General features: G+C 44.1%; 2 protein-coding genes across 5 annotated transcripts in view; one reads left to right on the top strand and one right to left on the bottom strand.

Annotated features, from left to right (window-relative positions):
* The first annotated feature begins 42 nt into the window (after positions 1 to 42).
* tbce (tubulin folding cofactor E) lies at positions 43 to 9,328 on the top strand. 3 transcript variants are annotated; one of them, XM_042103260.1, is made up of 17 exons: positions 43 to 148; positions 909 to 1,043; positions 1,156 to 1,240; positions 1,549 to 1,716; positions 2,230 to 2,315; positions 2,605 to 2,704; positions 3,066 to 3,168; positions 3,563 to 3,639; positions 4,084 to 4,176; positions 4,488 to 4,552; positions 4,639 to 4,703; positions 4,908 to 5,063; positions 6,379 to 6,532; positions 7,458 to 7,526; positions 7,747 to 7,806; positions 7,922 to 8,013; positions 8,508 to 9,328. In XM_042103260.1, exons 2-17 carry the CDS (start codon positions 914 to 916, stop codon positions 8,601 to 8,603), a joined length of 1,599 nt encoding a protein of 532 aa, XP_041959194.1. In that variant the 5' UTR covers positions 43 to 148; positions 909 to 913; the 3' UTR covers positions 8,604 to 9,328. The 3 variants fall into 3 exon arrangements, with proteins under 3 accessions (XP_041959194.1, XP_041959193.1, XP_041959192.1); XM_042103259.1 differs by having other exon boundaries at positions 906 to 1,043; XM_042103258.1 differs by lacking the exon at positions 43 to 148 and adding an exon at positions 197 to 589 and having other exon boundaries at positions 906 to 1,043.
* A 2,226-nt stretch (positions 9,329 to 11,554) lies between these two features.
* LOC121718257 (nidogen-1-like) overlaps positions 11,555 to 18,973 on the bottom strand; it is a 42,355-nt gene continuing 34,936 nt past the window's right edge. For both annotated transcript variants that reach the window (XM_042103186.1, XM_042103187.1), the window contains exons 15-20: positions 17,672 to 17,798; positions 17,025 to 17,196; positions 16,587 to 16,744; positions 16,343 to 16,466; positions 15,657 to 15,769; positions 11,555 to 12,829 (exon numbers count right to left, since the gene is read on the bottom strand). In XM_042103186.1, the coding sequence (XP_041959120.1) occupies positions 12,699 to 12,829; positions 15,657 to 15,769; positions 16,343 to 16,466; positions 16,587 to 16,744; positions 17,025 to 17,196; positions 17,672 to 17,798 (825 nt within the window). In that variant the 3' untranslated portion in view covers positions 11,555 to 12,698. The remainder of the gene's footprint in view (positions 12,830 to 15,656; positions 15,770 to 16,342; positions 16,467 to 16,586; positions 16,745 to 17,024; positions 17,197 to 17,671; positions 17,799 to 18,973) is intronic.

Raw genomic sequence — 18,973 nt, 5'->3', positions numbered from 1 at the left:
ACTTTTTGTGTAGGACTTCCAGTGCGTCACTTCCTATTATCAGTAGTTGACAGTGCTAGTCTAGTTTACCCTGTGGCTTTTACTGTCTGTGGATGAGAGTTATCTCTGTGTTAACGTGGGAAATAACATCGTAGGATTTCCGAACAAGGTAAAGGTGGTATTTACCTGTGTCCGTTTAACATGAATTGCAACATTGTAGTGGACAACTAAGACTTGTATGTATGTTTCAAGACAATGACTGCAAGGGTGTGTTGAGTTAGCAACCATAGACTGTATTCTATGTTAGCAACAATCAAATGGGATAACAGATTAATCAACATAATTGAATGCCTTACTCTGTGCATAATCACAATATCACAAACATCGTTCGTGGGTGTCACGCGGCTATATTGTTATAGCGTTGATCATGTTTCAGTTAATGTCCTGTGATTATAGGCAACTATAGACAGAATCTGAATATTGCATAGGCCTATTGACAAATGAAGCTTGTTTCTATTACAGAAAATAAGGCCTACCCTGCACCAGCGTCTCTCCATTTATTCACCAAATGTCAGGATGATTTTATGGACTTAGGTTCTGAAAAGGAAAGGTGCTTTAGATTCGGGCTGCAACTAATTGGCGTTTATCGATTTTTTCTCGATTAATCAGTTTGATCATGGTGAAAAAAATATTGATCAAATATTCATCAGTGTTTTCAAGTTCAAAATGACGTCTTCACATAGGCTACCTTGTTTTGTCATGCCAAATATATCCAGTTTACTGACACCGAAGTAGGGCTACTCCAGAAAATCGGTTCAAGAAACTGGAATTAGCTAATTTTCAGCTTTTCTTTCTAATTGCTCAAACCGATCAGTCAATTTATTTAATTTATTGGCTTGTTATGTACATGTTAACTTTTCATCCAGCAGATCCTATGCGAGTCAAGGACGGGGAACAGCCTGCCATGGAAGAGGGGGTTCCCTCCGATGCTGTCGGCAGACGAATAAGCTGTGACGGGGAGCGGGCCACCGTGCGCTTTGTTGGCACGGTGCCTCCAACCAAAGGTTCACTTCCTTAATGTATTGGTCAGACACAGGAATACTGGAATAGAATAGAACATTGGTCAGTCACAGGAATAATCGAATTGAACTGTAATGTGAATGTCACTGATTATAGGCGTGTGGCTTGGTGTGGAGTGGGACAATCCAGAGAGAGGCAAACATGATGGCTCCCACGAGGGGGTCCATTATTTTACCTGCAGGTAAGCCTACAACATCGTTGAACAGGTCCAATATGTGTTGCCCCTTGACACCCCCCCAACTGAATGTCAGTGATAAAACCACAACAGTATCCAGTTAATTAGCCAGTGATATGAAAGTTAAGATGCTCATTCTGTATCGTTTGTCTTCCAAGTATACTGTTTCAGCTTGGAATTTGTTGTGGATTGTGTCCTTTCATAGCCTGCAAACCTGACCAATCTGACAGAATGGATCTGCTGTTAGCTGAGCTAGTTTGTGTACACAGGCCTAACCTGAAATGGGAAATCTTTTGAACAACTTGTCGTTGTAGACACCCCACGGGTGGCTCGTTCGTGCGTCCCAAGAAGGCCAGCTTCGGGGTGGACTTCCTGACGGCCCTGAGGCAGCGGTACGAGAAGGAACGGGAGGGCATGGAGTTCACCATCTCTACTTGCACACTGGAGATGGTGGGCTTCCAGGAGCTCTCCGAGAAGCAGAGGTAAGAGTGAAGACAAAATAACAAGTTATATGGTTATTCTAAAAGTGTCATTTGTTAAGTGTATTTTTTTGGGGCGGGGGTTTGCTCTTATTTAGATAGATCAGTGGGAGAGACTGATTGGCCTAAATACATTTTTACTAAAAAAACATTTTTCATCCCTCCACGTGATATAACAAACAACAGGTATGCATGCTAAGGGTCTCAATAAGAATTACATTTACATTCATTCATTTAGCAGACACTTTTATCCAAAGTGACTTACACATGTCAATTATATTACAAGGGCTATTCTCCCCGGATCAACTTGGGGCTTGAAGTGCCTTGCTCAAGGGCACAATGGGGAAGCCGGGAAATGAACCCACAACTTTTCTACAATGCACTACATGCTAGCCCAGCTCTTTAGCCACTACGCTACCGCTGTCCCGCACATTAATTTTTTAATTTGTATCGTAATGCTATAGTGAATATATAACATATAGCATATATATGTGGCCTTCTGTTTCATGTGGACAGAGTGGAGAACCTCAAAGAAGTGGCCCTTAGGAGCTTTGAAGTCTGGGGAACTGCCTCTCGAAATGAAATACAAAAGACTGCTCCAGGTAACCCTGTAACCCTTACTTGATCATAATGCATTAAAGGGAAAGTCCAGTCCAGGTAACCCTGTGCCTTACTTGATCATAATGCATTAAAGGGAAAGACCACAATTTTGGTGAAGGGTTGTTGATATCTGAGCTAGTTGACTGTGAGGATTGATTGACTGAATTTGGCAACAAAAGTGTATTGGATTAATCTGTGGACGGCAGCTTTAAGATTGTTGTTGTAATCTGTTTCATAGAGAGTGTATTTGTTTCTGACTGGTGGACTGGTTGCGCAATTTGCTTTCCACAGATGTAGAATTTCTAGATCTTTCTCAGAACCTGCTGAGCTCGTGGGAAGCCCTGGCAGCCATCACAGAACAGATGGAGAAGCTGAGGGCACTTCAGATGGGGTAACAGCATCTGTTAACAAGTTCATGCTTCCTTCCTTCCATCCATCCATGCATCCATCCATGCATCCATCCATCCATCCATCCATCCATCCATCCATTCTTCAGCCCATACCCGTATCCATCTTTTCGCCTGTTCATCCAGCCACTCAGCCACCTCTCTGTTTGCTATTCTTCCTGTCCATTTATCTGTCTGTTATCATATTTATGAGCAAGTCGCTGCTTCAATTAATTTATCCATCCATCCATCCATCCATCCATCCATCCATCCATCCATCCATCTATTGATCCCTCTTCCACTCTGTCCATCTAATTATCTGTCCTTCCTCACATCTGTCTGTCTCATCTCTGTCTCTCTCTGCAGGTACAACAGGCTGACGTTGCCCTCTGACCCTTCAAGCCTGACCCATGCGTTCACCAACCTCAGAGTCCTGGCACTTCCTGATTGTGGCCTCACTTGGCCTGAGGTTAGACACTAGAATGGAACCTATTTTTGTTTAAGGTGCATGCCAAGAAATCCAATAGAATATCATAGAATGTGTATGATGTTCATTTAAATATTAAATCAAATTATATTGAGGTATGCTTTTATCAGCAAAGAAGTTGTGGTATCATCTTCAAATTCTTTTAGATAGAATGTGCATGTTATGATGGTAGCTTATAGTGTAGCTCTGTTAGATCCAGTTGTCTTCAGCTCTGTTGAAACTCGTGTCTCGTCTGTAATGTACGTTGAAGATTATTCAAGTTAGCCTACTGGAACTGCTTTAAGTATATGTAAACAGAAAGGATGTAAGATGAAAACCGGAATGGAAGCAGGTTTCAGGAATGAGGTGGATTGAGACTCTCGTCTGGTCTGTGCAGGTGCTGCAGTGTGCGTGCATGTGGCCCAGTGTGGAGGAGCTCTACCTCAGGGAGAACAACATCACCGACCTGCAGCGGTGAGCCTCACCCATCCAGCTGCAGAGTCTTGCTGTGTTTCGTTTGGGTTACACTTTACTTGACAGTGTCGACATACAGTAAGAGTGACATGACACTGGCATGAACGTGTCATAAACAAGTCATAAACGTTTATGACATAACACTTCTGTTAAGTGACATTCGTTTTTTGTCATAACAAGTTAGGTTAAGGGTTAGGGTTAGGTTTAGAGTTGGGGTTAGGATTAGGTTTAGAAGGATTAGGGTTAAGGTTAAGGTTAGGGTTAGGTTTCATGTGTCATGACAGTGTCATGTGTTCATGACAGTGTCATGTCACTCTTATGTCGATACTGTCAAGTAACCTTCGTTTGTTTTTGGTTTTATTTATGTTTTTGTTTGTGTTTTTGTTTGTGTTTGTGTTTTGTTTTGCTCTTGCTTTCATTTATGCATCTTCTTATTTCCTCTAGGCCTGTTGATGTTCTGCAGTCCTTGACCCATCTAGATCTCTCCAGGAATCCAATAACTTCAGAAACACTGACAGAAATCGGAAAACTCCCCCAGTAAGAACAAGGAAGAACTATATTATGCCGTTGTGCAGTTTATACAGCCAGACCTCAAGAAAAGAGGTTTCTAGATGTCCATGTATAAAACAATCTAGACACTGCTTCCTTCATGGACTACTAATTAATGTAGTATTATTTCATAACAGCTCTTTAACTAATTATACAACATCTCACTAGATGTTTCAGTTACCATCTAAATACACATTAAGCTACCATCTAAATACACATACAGTAAATAACTATGAAAGATTTAATCTGTAGTGCTTAACAGACATTTGTCAGGCTGACATTTTACTGTCTGTTTCCAGGTTGGACACCCTGAATCTTTCAGAGACTGGCCTGACTAGTATAGAGTTTAATGATGTGCCACCAGGTAAACTCAAACATGTGTGTTTATTTCTGAACCTGTCTTGTTCTATGGATAGGCCTTACATGCTTACTGTGAACTGTGCTTCACAGGCTCCAAGACAGCTATGTTCCCTGCACTGCAGAAACTAACACTAATGGACAACAAGATTGCAGAGGTAAGAGACAAACTACCAAAACTCTGTGATAGAAGTCATATTTTTGTAAAGATCACATTTTGTGCCACAAGATCACTCTTTTCTTTCTTTCTTTCTTTCTTTCTTTCTTTCTTTCTCTTTCAACCATCATCCCTCTCTCTCTCTCTCTCTCTCTCTCTCTATCTCTCTCCCTATCTCTCTCCCTCTCTCTCTCTCTGCCCGTAGTGGTGGGTGGTGAATGAGCTGGAGAAGTTGCGGTCTCTGGTGCAGCTGATGCTGCAGAGGAACCCACTAATGGAGCGCGAGAGGAACCCACAGACGGCCTGCCAGCTCGCCATCGCACGCGTGGGACAGCTCACCAAACTCAACAACACCTCGGAGGTACTGTGTGTGTGTGTGTGTGTGTGGATGTGTGTGTGTGTGGATGTGTGTGTGTGTGTGTGTGTGGGGGGGGGGGGGGGTGCTACAGTAGTATCCAGTGTTAATATATGTTTATGGTGAGGAAAGAAAGGCACACATTCCATAAAAGGAGCAGGAGAAAGAAAGAAAGAACAAGAAAGAAATGACAGAAGGAAATTGTAAAAGGAAGGAGAGAAGAAAGAAAGAAAGAAGGTTGTGTGTGTGTGTGTGTGTGTGTGTGTGTGTGTGTGTGTGTGAGAGGTAGAGAGGTAGAAAATGTTCCATATTATTTAGATCAGAACAGTTTAAAAGTAGCCTATGGCGTTCATCAGCAGCATTGATGTACAGTCTCGAGCATCACATAGAGAAAAGACATCTGAAGGCTTCAACAAGATGACAGACCCCCCTTTAGTCATGCACTCTTCTAGTGAATTGAGTTGGACTGGCCTTGACTGTGTTCAGCGCTGCATTAGGTGCACACTATATTCAGAATACTTTAGTCTATTTTTAAAGTCTCTGAAGAAAATATGATCTAGGCCATGGAGAATCTCGCACTGCAGTCTTCCTCAGTGCTGTTCAGTGTGTTTTGGTTTGAGCAGCCCAGAAGAAAGCACAACCCTTTGAGACCAACTCACTAGTCTACATCCTCACTAGTTCATAAGATCTGAGGGCTGTAGTGGACACGTACTTAGTTCTCTGGTTCTCTGTGGAGTGTTCTAGATTCTAGAACATATGATGGCTCTAACCCCATTTAAACATGCCCTTTCATGCAACTCCTAACTGCATACATTACGTATTCAGACACCATGCATTCACATGGCAGCTACACTTGGTAGGAAGATTTACATTTGCTAGTTGGAGACAAACCTGTTTGTGATTTTTCCTCAACTGGAATTCCATGCAGCATGCTGGGATGCCATGGAAGTGTCTGTGATTGCAGTGGCTATGATGAGAAATCTGAGAGTATAGTCCACTCTGCTGGGGCAGGGCCTCAATGATGACGATGATGATGATTATGATGATGATGATGTTTGTTTGTTGTGTTGATGTGGTGAGAGGAGGATGATGTGATGATGATTATGAATATGTGATTGTTTGTTTGTTGTTGTTTATACTTCTTTGTGTATTCATTAATTGTTTCATTCATTCAATCATCTGTGTGTCCATTCATGCATTACTCAGAGATTCACTAATACTTTTACTAATACACACACACACACACACACACACACACACACACACACACACACACACAGAGTGTATCATGGCTCATGTTTGGTGTCGTCTGCCCTGTCAGATCCTGCCTGCCGAGCGGCGTGGAGCAGAGCTGGACTACATTAAGATGTTTGGGAGGCAGTGGCTGGAATCTGGGGGACACCAGGACCCAGAGAAGAACAACCCCAACGCTGAGTTCACCACACAGCACCCGCGCTACATGACCCTCATACAGAGTGAGTCATGGCACCGCCTACTTGCACACTTCAAATATTCACTGTAAAGCTGCAGTTGGCAAGATTTTTTGGATCATATTCCCTGAAACCGACACTGCTCTGACTTAACAACATAAATCAGCCGGTTTTAGAAAAAAACCTGCACTTCTACCTCCACCTAGAGCCTGTTATTTGTTTTGCAAAAATCCACAGCTCCCGGTTCTTCTGGTCCAATCAGAGCAGGGCTGTGTGAGATCTGACTGTCAATCACAGTCTGGTGCAGTCTGATGCGCACTGACAAGCACAAACTCGATGAGAGGGTGCTCGGTGGTAGTGGGGGAGGGGCATGAGAGTTGTAAACATTCAACCTGTCAGACTTGCCAACTGCAGCTTTAAGTATTTAGTGCAGATATTGGGGCAATACTAACCATCGAAAAGTGTGCACACTAGCAGTGTACTGACGGAAGTATGCAGTTTGGAACACAGCCTCTGTGTTCGACATCATACTCAGGAGTGAATCACTGCCACTGTGCCAGACTGCTTGTGAAACCGTAGGTGGCTACCAGACACTGTCTGGTGCGGACGTGTGGAGTAGAGGGCCTTGGCTGATTTGTCCGCTCCCGGAACCGTTCCATGCTGTTCTGTGTTCTGTTCTGTTCTGTTCTGTAGTCTTATTAGAACATCCAATACCTTACATGGGCCAATCATTGTTCATACTTCATTTATTGTAAATGTGGAATGAATACTGTACGTTAACCTACTGTGTGATCTTACTGCGATGTGTGGGGATGGTCTGAGGATACTGCATTGAGAGAGTAGTGGGGAGTGTGTTAGAGGTTGGGTTGATTGAGTATAGGAGAGTGTTAGCGGTTGGGTTGATTGAGTATGTGAGTGTGTTAGCGGTTGGGTTGATTGACAGTGCCGTGTCATGTTGTGTGGTGTGCAGAGCATGGAGCACCAGACGAATCCGAGCTGAGGGTGGAGAAACCCTTCGCTCTGAAGAACCAGCTGCTGAGTAAGTCTCTTTTGCCCCCCCCCCCAATCACTCACAAACACACTCTCTCTCTGTCTCTCTCTCACACACACACACACACACACACACACACACACACACACACACACACACACACACACACACACACCATAGCCCTAAAAGTAGTTGACCTACATGTACATATATGTATATCAGGATGAAGGTGTAAGTGATTGTTGACGTTGTGTTTCTTCTGTTGCAGCCCTGACATTCATCTGTCCTGATGATGCAGACAGGAAACCCATTCAGAAGAAGCTCCCATGTAACTATGACGATAAGCCACGCAGAAGCCAGAGAACAGATAAATGCTGTTAAACATAGACACTCATGACTCATACGTGACGATGACTGTGTTGATGTTGTGTGCGTCCCTTCAGGCTCTATGGTGGTGCAGAAGGTGAAAGGTCTGCTGCACCGCCTGCTGAAGCTACCAGGAGCGGACCTACGACTCAGCTACACCTGCTCACGGGTAAGCAGTGGTTAAAGTGGGATTTGGCAGGTGGGGGAACTTTGAAATCCAGTGTGGGTGTAATGGGGAAAAATGACACACCGTTGGACAACATATTGAGTATCATGGTGTAGCAATACTTTTTATTGACAAGAATGGCTAGTTTCTTAGTCACCTCTGTCAGTCAAAATAGCCCCTATATTGATTTGTACAAGGGGTGTAAATGAACACAAATTAACAGGGGTAAAAATTAACTCACCATTTATTTTAACAATATTATCGCACTATATCGTTGGTATGAAAGAATATATCTATAAGAATATATCTGAGGTGGGGGAACTGCGTTCCACCCCTTCCCCCCCTCCCACACACACTTTAACCCCTGCGGGTAAGCCACACTGAGTTCAGAGGTCAAAGGTCATCGTTGACTAACACACAGAGTATAGAGAATGCTTATTTCTATAAGCTCTTTCTCTTTATATTGCTTTCTCTCTCTCTCTCTCCATCTCTCACAGATTGAGGGCACAGAGATTGAGATAGAGAACGACATGAAGACCCTGCAGTTCTACTCCGTAGAGGATGGGGACAGCGTTCTGGTGCGTTGGTCCTGACTGACCTGACTGACTGACCCCCCACAGACGACCCTCGTGTCCGTCACTGGCTCCCCCAACCTTCGGCCACCAAACGGCTCGTTCGGGAGAATCACCTTTGTCTCTCACTCCTGCTTTCTCTGTTTAGTGTCTTAGTCTCTACAAAGATCAGTGTACACACTCACTTCTCCACACACTGTTGGTGTAGAATACGTAGAACAACACTGCTCGCGCCGCGCCAACACAGAGGTACTTCCCTTCGCCACCTTTTATGACAGTGCACCGGTGGGATGTCTCAACCAATCAGGTGTGAGGACAGGGGCACACAGCGAGTCTCTTAACTGACTCACCGAGTAGGAAATCACCTTGGAAACCTCTTTGGTACCATAGTTACAAACACCCTAAAGATGAGCTTCCCACCGGTTGGTTGCACTTGCACGTGATAGGACGTCTCTCGGGGACGATTGTGGTTCTGGTGGAGCTCAAATCTCAACCGCTTATAGTTCAGCTGAAGGGTACAGTCTTTAACCTGTCCTTGTGCAGCACCATGAGAGTGTGTACTGTAATGTCTCATACTGTGGATATATATGGAGAGAATGCAGTGTTTACCTTTCTGTGTCATGTAATATAAATAATCATTACACTTAGATGTCATCGTTATGGAAGCACTGTAAAGGAGACTGTGGAGAGTTTTAAAATGCCTTGCTAAGCCATTCATTCTTTGTAAATAAATGTGTCAAATCTTACCAAGTGTCCAGAGATGAATTAACTGAGTCGAACACTAGGTGGCGTCCCATGCTCACTAGACTGAGCGCGAGTTGCATAAGACCGGATAGGTTCCAGCAAAGACATCAGCGCCTCTTATACATTTCATATATAAAATGACATTTTGATTCAGTCAAGCAGAATCTGATAAAAAGTATTATGTTAAAGCATAACTGACTAGTGACTACAAGCCTAACTCCTGACCAGGCCTAATGGGGCTACTATGTAGGTAGGTAGTCTGTTTCTCAGTAGACCATAACTTTTTTGACCTCTGTATCTGCAATCTGACTTCTGTAAGTGCAACTTTAAATCTCAGATAATGTTTTGGTTTGAAAGTAAAGCAGGACCCTAAGAGGTTCGTCCTGTATGAGACGCAGTTCCCATTGCGAAGCAGAAAAGGCGACCAGAGACATCTGGCGAGCTACTCTAGCTCAGTGCTTTGATGTCTGGATACCATCAAATTGTGGTTAGGTTGGGGGGGGACTGGCAGCATTCCCAGAGGAAAGTGCCAAATTTGTAACTCGCATCAAGTCTGTAAAACACTGTAATTAACAAAGTTGACTGCAGTCATGTTGGCTGACCCATACATGTAGGTGCCGTTTCACCATGTCTACACACAGCACGTTGCTCATCTGTGGATACTTGGAGACAATAAATACAAGATTTTTAGGTAAAGCCAAACTCACTTCGTGTCTAATTTAAAATAACCGCTCAGAGCCTGGTAGTGAGCGTAATGGTACTCTGTGTACTGCAGGCAACCACAGCACTCATTTATAATATTGCTTGTGAGCAGGGATGTAGTTGTAAAAAGAGAGGTGGGTAAACTATAAATTCTGTGATCAGGCGGACCACGATGCGGTCACCGGTAAGTCGGACTACGGTATACCGGTGTGTATCCTGACCACATCGCTATTGGCTACTCTTTGATGGTACTAAGGGTATCACTGGGTGTACTAAGGCCACATAATCACTATTCAAGTTCTACATTAATCTAAGTTCATTGTTAACTCCAGAAGGAATAAACATGGTTGAAGTTTATAGTTTATTATATCACAATAAAGAGAGAACAAAACTGCCCAAATGTAGTCAGTAGGCCTATGTAAGAATGGCCTAAATAGGGTGGACTTTGCTTTTCTGACTTCTGTAGTAGGCTAGTTGTGAGGTCTCTCTCTTATCTTTAAATTATTTATCAAGATGATCAATTATCAAGACCTCAGAGTCTGCACAGGGTTAGGGGGGTACATACCCTTACTCACTATCAACCGAAGACATTCTTTATTACTTAGAGACAAAAAGGAACAAAATAAAGACAAAACGTATTTTTAGAGGACATCATGATTGTCCCACTTGCACCTGCACTCCTCTTATTGATGCCTGTTTTGCACTGTGCAAGCTCACAGCGACGCAAAGCCTTATTTATTGTTGCGATGAGGTCGTACCAAGCGGAGGACCAGCAGCTGGGAGAGGAGGAGGAAGAGGGCTTTTACAAACAGCTGAGTGCAGCTGCCTCAACTGGAGAAGCAAACTGAGCCTAATATGTATAGGGCCCAACATGCAGCTTTCCAGTACAAGCACAATAACAGGACAGATTGTGACCAGTTGGGAGTACAGCATATTATCCATATTAACATATACATTCTGTAATATAACTTACCAATGAGGTAGGCCTAGTATGTATGGCTGAAATATGCGTAGGCTAAGTATTTTCCAATTCTATCAAACTGTGACTGTACTTCCGCAAAACTGCGAAAGTGCGCTTGGTTACCAAAAGAAGCAGACAGTTGAAGATCCAAGGATTTCAACAGTACTTCATTTTTTCTTTTTTGAAAATCGGGCATACAGTTCAAAAGTTGCGCACATTTTTCATCTATTCTTGTTTCCCATACCATTCTTATACAGTATGGACTATGTTATTACAATAGGTAAACTTTTCAAAAAAGGCACAAAATGTCTTCAAATTTCAGAGCAGTGTGGGAGTGATCACTGCTGGCAAAGAGTTTAGTGTAGCTATAGCATTATTCAGCCAGTATAAATTACCCACGTTCATAGAGGTAGCGATTTAATATCACATTTCAGAGTTAAACCTGTGCAATGACAGTGGTCTGTGCAGGAGAGGTGACAACTTCCGCCATTTTGGACTTGGGCTTGTTTGTGTACATCATGTTGCACGCTGAAAAGACCCGGAGACACAAAGCAGCAGAAGACCGTTTCTTACAAAACACGTGTTTTAATGAGACAGCTGTACAGAATGTGTATGTCTTCACCTTCCCCCAAGGACCTGTTTGTGTTCATTTCATTCCAATGTAGCCTATAGTCTGTGCTTCTCTTCTCCTTTCTTTGTCTCTCTCTCTCTCTCTCTCTCTCTCTCTTCCTCCTCTCTTTCACTCCACAGCTGTACACAAAGCACATCTATGTCAGACTAGCATAACATACGAACACTAGGCTCCATGCCCTAAGTGTGTGTGGATGAGTGTTTATATGTGTGTGTGTGTGTATGTTTGTATGAGTGTGTGAGGGATGAGGTCATGCTACACGTGAGCCAAAAAACGCGCCCCCGGTCGAGGTGTTCACCAGATGTACAGCGGGCCCCACTGGGGCCCCAAAAAGACCCCCGAACACATCTCCGAGGACTCCCTTACGTAAACCATTAAGAACCGTGAGAAACCTAACATGAGGAACTATATGCCAGAGCACCACAGTGACCCAGTATATGTTTTTAAAAAGATAATAGTGTCTATATATTCTTAGGTATTTATTTACAATGATAAAAAAACAAACAAACAAAGCAATTACTGTGTGATTTTACATTAAAACACATTGGATTGGAAAATAGTTGCAAAATATTTCTTTGGTTAAAAAACAAAACAAAACATATAATAAGGTAAAAAACTCTCAAAGCCCTCCCGTTACCCACCCACACATGATTACCCATAATCCCCCTCTCCTCTCCCCTCCCTGAAGATAGTGCACTGCAGTCCATTACTGGCTTTCAGTGGCATTCTGGGTTACTACAGTGCACTGTGACTCAGCGCTCTCTCTCTCTCTCTCTCTCTCTCTCTCGTTCTCTCTCTCTCTGCCTCTCTCTCTCTCTCTCTCATGCTCTCATTCCCTCCCTCTTTTTCTCTCTCCATCTGCCTCTCTCTTGCTCTCTCCTCAACTGCACGCCTCCTTTTCCACTCCTTGCACCAACAGTTTGTCATGAAGCACACCTGTGACTCCTCCCTCCCTCTCCCTACAACCCCCCCCCCTTGATCCCTTGTTTTTCTTTATGATGTTGTTTTTGTTGTTGTTGTTGTTTTCTTTTGTTTGGTTTTCGGGAACTCATAGTTGCCGTGGCGATGATCCCTGTCCTCACGGGTGTTGTCTTTGCACGCAGGTGCCCTCCTCCCTGGCGTTGTCAGGGCAACCGCAGGTGCGGCCGCCGGGTCGCGGCAGGCACAGGTGTGAGCATCCACCGTTGTTCCCTGAGCAGTAGTTAGCACCTGAGGGGAAAAGGACACAGCAGAGTTAGCATTATCATTTAGCATGACAGAGAGACATCCCAGCAATCAGAGCTGTAATTGGTGGAGGCAAATACGTCAACCAATCATTGGGCTTGGTTAATCACCCACCACCAAACACATACTGGAATGTGAAGTGTTACCTTTAGCATTTAGCGCTAGCCTGGCTAGCGCCACCATTTCTCAATGAGACGTGGTCTGGGAACCAAACGTTAATTTTCTCGTATTTGAAAAAAATGCCCAGATCCGTTTATTGGGTGCCACGGATGTCTATCAAATGCGTCTGTGCATAGCTCATCATCGTCTTGCTTTCCCCCTTGTTCTGTGATTGGTCCCCTATCTCAGGCGAAAATTTGCTCCATAGTCTCAGGCTGCCTTAGCAGCATGAATCAAATCGCGCGCAAGGCAGCATGGGAACACCCAGGCTAATTTAGCGCAAGAACCATAAGAATTTAGTCAGAACCATTTTGCGTGATTAAGAACCATCTGGTTCCAGGCAGAACCATTTCCCATGATCAGAACCCATCCAATTCTACACAGAGCCATTTAACATTATCGAGAATGATCCCAAATGGTTATTTAAAACTAAAAGATTCTTCATAGCTTCATATTGCTACATAGCGCTGATTAATCTTTGGGGAGTTTTTAGCCTGCCTGGTTCTCCTCTTGCATAAGCGCTGATAGTGCAGCTATCTGAGATTCTCACAGCTGGCACATTCCAGCTGTTACACACGGATAAGAAGGCACCACATGAATGCAGAGTCTGCACTGTAGAATGATCTATTTGGAGGGGAGATACTCACACACACACACACACACACACACACACACACACACACACACACACACACACACACACAGACACACACACACACTAACACACAGCAGGTTTAAATCAGCACTTGATGAGCTTAATCAGAAGCATTCAGATGATCAAGGATGGTCCTGATTGCAGTACATCAGAGGCACATCAGAACTACTACTCCAGACAACTCGGAATAAAACTACTGCTACTTTCCAGACAACTCAGAAGTCGGATATTTCTGCATCAATGTGGATAGAGATAGCGTGCAATGTGGATAGTTTCCTATCAATATCATGGTGGAGACACCCAAACAATTTCACAACCAAATTTAAACTACATCCTAATGAACTACTAAAGGCATCTCATATTTTCAGGGGGGAGGAGGTAAGGCCAGACATGATCAATCTAGTCCCGAGCACAGATGTGTGTGTGGGAGTGTGGGAATGTGTGGGGTGAGGCATTCCACCAGGCCTAACAAACTGCATCCAGACTGTACCGGTGCAGAGGACAGCAACAGAGATGAACCCGCAGCAGGAGAGAGAGAGAGAGAGAGAGAGAGAGAGAGAGAGAGAGAGAGAGAGAGAGAGAGAGAAGTCAGCTGTGCTGTTTTGTGCTGGGTACATTCCCTGGGCCCTGACGTATGTACTGTATAGAAGTACAGCCGTGCAGCTCCACACACACACACACACACACACACACACAAACACACACATACACACAGTCATGTTAAACACAGCATGGCCAGGACCATGACCAGGTCTGAGGCCTCAGCAGCTCCCCAGTGGAAAGTTCCGGCGCTGAGGCCATCTGGTGAGCCGTGCATATGCACACAGGCATGCAGCACTCACACAGAGGCTGAGAGTACGTACACAGTAATCACACTCACAGACACGGAATCACAGCTTGGTTGAAAGATCATACTGTATATTGATAAACAGCACATAATGATATATTGTGGATATATTGTTGTACAATAACACGGCTCCACATTGAAATAGCAATGAAAAAGAGAAATAGCAATGAAAAAGTGCTGACGTGGAATATATTAATAGAAAGCAGCTCCTGAAAGAGTTTGTATGCTGAATCAGTTTAGGCTGCACTAAACTACAGCATTTTCTTAGGTGTATGTTAGCACTCTATAACTGAGAGATGGATGTTGTTTGTTTCTTTCGTTTTAAATTAAACAGCTCACTTTCACACGTTTTTTAAAACACCATAGCAAGTCCATACTGAAATGTGTTTTTCATAAACAGAGCCAAATGTCATAGCATGGACAAAAACGAGTCTATAAGCATTAAGCAACTAGAAAACATGCATTAGATACGGTATTTTGAGGGAGAATAACTTGAGGTTTGTGTTCTTTCCTGGCATGTGATCTGCCACTAAGCCGATGATAATTGAGCGGTAACTAATTCTCCATACGAGTGTAATACAAGTTCACTACTGGGACTGGCTGGGTGCACAGAGCAGGAAGCTGCCTCGGCAGATTTTCATACTTCAGGCCAATAACTAAGAGAACTAACAGAACTAACGAAGTGTTTGTAACACTCTCCTCAGTAATGCATCATTATTGTTGCTTCACTTTGCATAACCACAAAACAATGTTACTGTTTATCGAGACTAGTTTTTTATTGTTGGTTTTGTCTGTTTTCGCAGACTGTTTCTCTCTGTCCCTCACTCTCCCTCCCCAACTCCTCTTGAATTATTTCACATTGTCCACTGGTGGGTTAAATGTCGGAGTGTGTGTGTGTGTGTGTGTGTGTGTGTGTGTGTGCGTCTGTGCGTGTGTGCGTGTGTGACACCTATTGACCACTCTGGGGGTGTAAGTGAGTATGTGTGTCTCCTGGCAGGCACAATGGGGGGTGAGTGAGTGTGTGTTACCTGGTGGCTAATGTGACAGTAAGTGTGTGTGTTAGTGTGTGTGTGTTACTTGGCAGGCACAGTTGTTAGAATGTGTGTGTGTGTGTGTGTGTGTGTGTGTGTGTGTGTGTGTGTGTGTCTCACCTGGTAGACACTGCGGGTGTGTGGTGGTGATGCCATAGGTCCGCGAGCGCCTCAACGGCAAGAAGAAGTCCACCTCCTTCTCGGACCGCCTGTCCACGGCAACCACGGCTTCCCTAGAGATGATTCAACACAACACAGACGTCTAAGCACTCCCACACAACTAAACACACACACACACCCTTATCACTCTGAAGAGCTACGTGAAGGAATGCACTGCTAGCGTTAGCATGTGTAACGTATGGCACGCTTGACAACCATCCGCATTCCACTCACAGACCTCACACCTGTGTCTGACTACTCTACATAAACAGTCACATGCAATTAACCTTGAGAGTTAAACAGGCCATACATAAACCATTCGGCAGATATTGACCAAGCTGTTAAAAGAGCACTCCTAAAGTAGGGTAAATATTAGGCAAAGGTCAGATGTAACGTATCTAACTGCATTCCGTTGGGGTCAAATAGAATTCCTGCAGGGTAAACCAATAACCTATAGTAACCATGAAAAACTCCCACAAATATAAGTAATCAATTTGTCACACTTTGTGCTAATCAATTAATCAAATTATGTGGTGTCAAGATAGAGAAGAGGAACAATTTCAATGCAATCTGAATAATAAGAACCAGAATTGATTGGCCTGAAAGTATGTTGGTCTGTAAAAGCTGAGTCCTCATGGGAACTGTACCTCCTCCAGTCGGTGTAGAAGAGGTTGCTCCCATAGTGCACCACAGCAAACGGGTACTGGATGCCCTCCACTATCTTCCTCCTCTGACGGGTGTAAGGGTCAATGCACTCCACTTTACGGGTGCCTGAGAGAGGGAGAGGGAGGGAGAAAGAGAGAGAGAGAGAGAGAGAGTACTCAACCATACACCTAACAAATAACAATAAAAACAAAAAATAACATGTTGGCATGGGGACCAGATCCTCACCGGCATCAGCCCAGCACAGCTGCCTGGTCTGGGGGTCAAAGGTCAGCCCGTTGGGCAGGCCCAGGTCCACGGACACCAGGGCACTCCTGTCTGTGCCGTCCATGTTGGCCATCTCCACTTTGGGACCGTCCCTGTTCCAGTCGGACCAGTAGAGACGTCTAGACGGGAGAATGAGAGGGTGAGATGAACTGGTGGGTTACTCGCCGCTCTCCAAGTGAGAATAAATCCACAATACAAAAAAGCACAACACTACACAAAGCATAAACTCCCATTATCCACTAACATTACAATAGTTATTACAATGGTCCAACATGCATTTTACAACACACTTTCACACATATTACTAAAACAATGCTGGAAGATGATACAATCATAAGATGTAATGACACAGCAATAGGTCATTTATTAATGTGTTATAACAGATATATAGTATTGTACCCATTAATGGGATCAGCAACGATGGGTCGAGGGTTGACTAGGTCCTCGTCGAAGAGCACGCGGCGGTGACTGCCGTCCAGCTTGGACACCTCGATGCGGTCCATCATAGAGTCGGTCCAGAACATCAGGCGAGAAAGATGGTCTATAGCAATACCCTCGGGGCTTCCCAGATCTGGATGGGGGAACGAGGGGAGAGGAACAGAGTTCAGAGATGAAGGGGTTAACAGAGACACAGGGGGACATCATGTCTGGCATTACTGTCAGGACTCCCTAGGTCTGAGGGGAACAATAGAGCAGTATCTCAGGTTAATGAAGGAGAGAGTGAGGGATGGAGAGAAAGAGAGAGAGAGAGAGACAGAGAGAGAGACAGACAGACAGACAGATAGTCAGGGGAGAGCAATCATATTCCATGACAGTAACTAAATTAAATAAAACAATTCCATTACATTCTAATCAATATTAAAATGCACAGACCAAGCACGGCTCTGAATAATTTTTTGGGCACAAGCCAAATTCACAAACAATGCACAACCACAAGTATTAAACAAGCACAACCTATTTGATAAGTACACTCTTGTTAGTAGTCCTACATCTCTAGCATGGCGAGGAGTGCTTTATAACCTGATCTGGGGTCAGTGGTAACTCACCAGCCGTGACAAGGGTGGAGGGCTGTCCTCCCTGCACAGGAACTCTGCTGATGGCCGGCTGGGTGATGTCTGACCAGTACACCATCTTGTCCACACAGTCGTAGGCCAGAGCAATCACCACCTTATCCTGGACAAGGACACCACAAAATGGAGGGCAACATTAGAAAACAAAACACCATCGTCCATTATCAGTTAGGGGTAAGAACAATTGGCCACGTTACCCTGAAAAACAGCACCGCATATTTAAACGCAATATTTCTGAAAAGTCAGGTATGTGTTTCCCAACTCTGCTGTAGAATGACCGAGACTATCACATATCTCTCCGGTGCTCTTAAGTGTAGTAGACGATAGAGAGAGATGTAAATGATAGAGAGACACATTCTCCAGCCACCCCCTCCCACTCTTCTCTCTCTCTCTCTCTCTCTTTCAGACAGCTATGAACAGCACTTTCAGAAACCAAGGGCCCTTTGCCATATCCCCTAAGTCACAGAGAGCAGCAAGGACCACCCAATCCCAGAGATCAGCATCACAAAATGGAGGATTCTTGAAGCCCACATCCATACATACTGGCAAGGCCGATGCGTCTATTTGGTTGTTTACTCGCTCTGTAGTGAACTCAGAGCCTTTAAAATGAGCTGATTTGGGGTCAGTTTGGTGTGGCGAGGCTTTGCCTACAGACTAATTACCACCATAAGGTCCTGGGTAAAAACTGTCTGCAGCACAGCGTCAGGGGATTTACATGGGTGTAAATCACTTAATTTTTTGAATGTCTTTGTGGTGTTTTCAGTAATATGAAACATCATGACTAATTGGATTCTAGTGTTAGTAGTAATTGACTAATGAGTCATGGTTGCTGAAAAGGAGGACTTTACACCCATACACATAATTGCAGGACAACATGTGTGTGTGTGTGTGTGTGTGTGTGTGTGTGTGTGTGTGTGTGTGTGTGTGTGTGTGTGTGTGTGTGTGTGACATGGATACACACACACACAAATGCACACACACACACACACACGTTCACACACACACACATTCACACACACACACATTCACACACACACACACACACACACACACACACACACACACACACACACACACACACACACACACACACACACAAACACACACACACACACACACACACACACACATTCATGCACACATACATACATGCATGGGCACACAGACACACCACCCACACCCATACATTCTCCCCTTCACATACTGAGAAAAAGACAGACACACACACACACTCTCACACACAAATTTAATCAAAGTTAGGCATCATCATCGGCGTGC

The sequence above is a fragment of the Alosa sapidissima genome, chromosome 9 (assembly GCF_018492685.1).
Source record: "Alosa sapidissima isolate fAloSap1 chromosome 9, fAloSap1.pri, whole genome shotgun sequence".
Lineage (NCBI taxonomy): Eukaryota > Metazoa > Chordata > Actinopteri > Clupeiformes > Clupeidae > Alosa > Alosa sapidissima.
This window is presented reverse-complemented; position numbering and strand designations above follow the sequence as displayed.

Excerpts from the sequence above, each read along its gene's own strand:
- tbce (XM_042103260.1), top strand. The coding sequence starts at position 914 with ATGCGAGTCAAGGACGGGGAACAGCCTGCCATGGAAGAGGGGGTTCCC. Across the intron at positions 2,316-2,604 it reads AATACAAAAGACTGCTCCAG|ATGTAGAATTTCTAGATCTT; the intron begins GTAACCCTGTAA and ends TGCTTTCCACAG. Across the intron at positions 3,640-4,083 it reads AACATCACCGACCTGCAGCG|GCCTGTTGATGTTCTGCAGT; the intron begins GTGAGCCTCACC and ends TATTTCCTCTAG.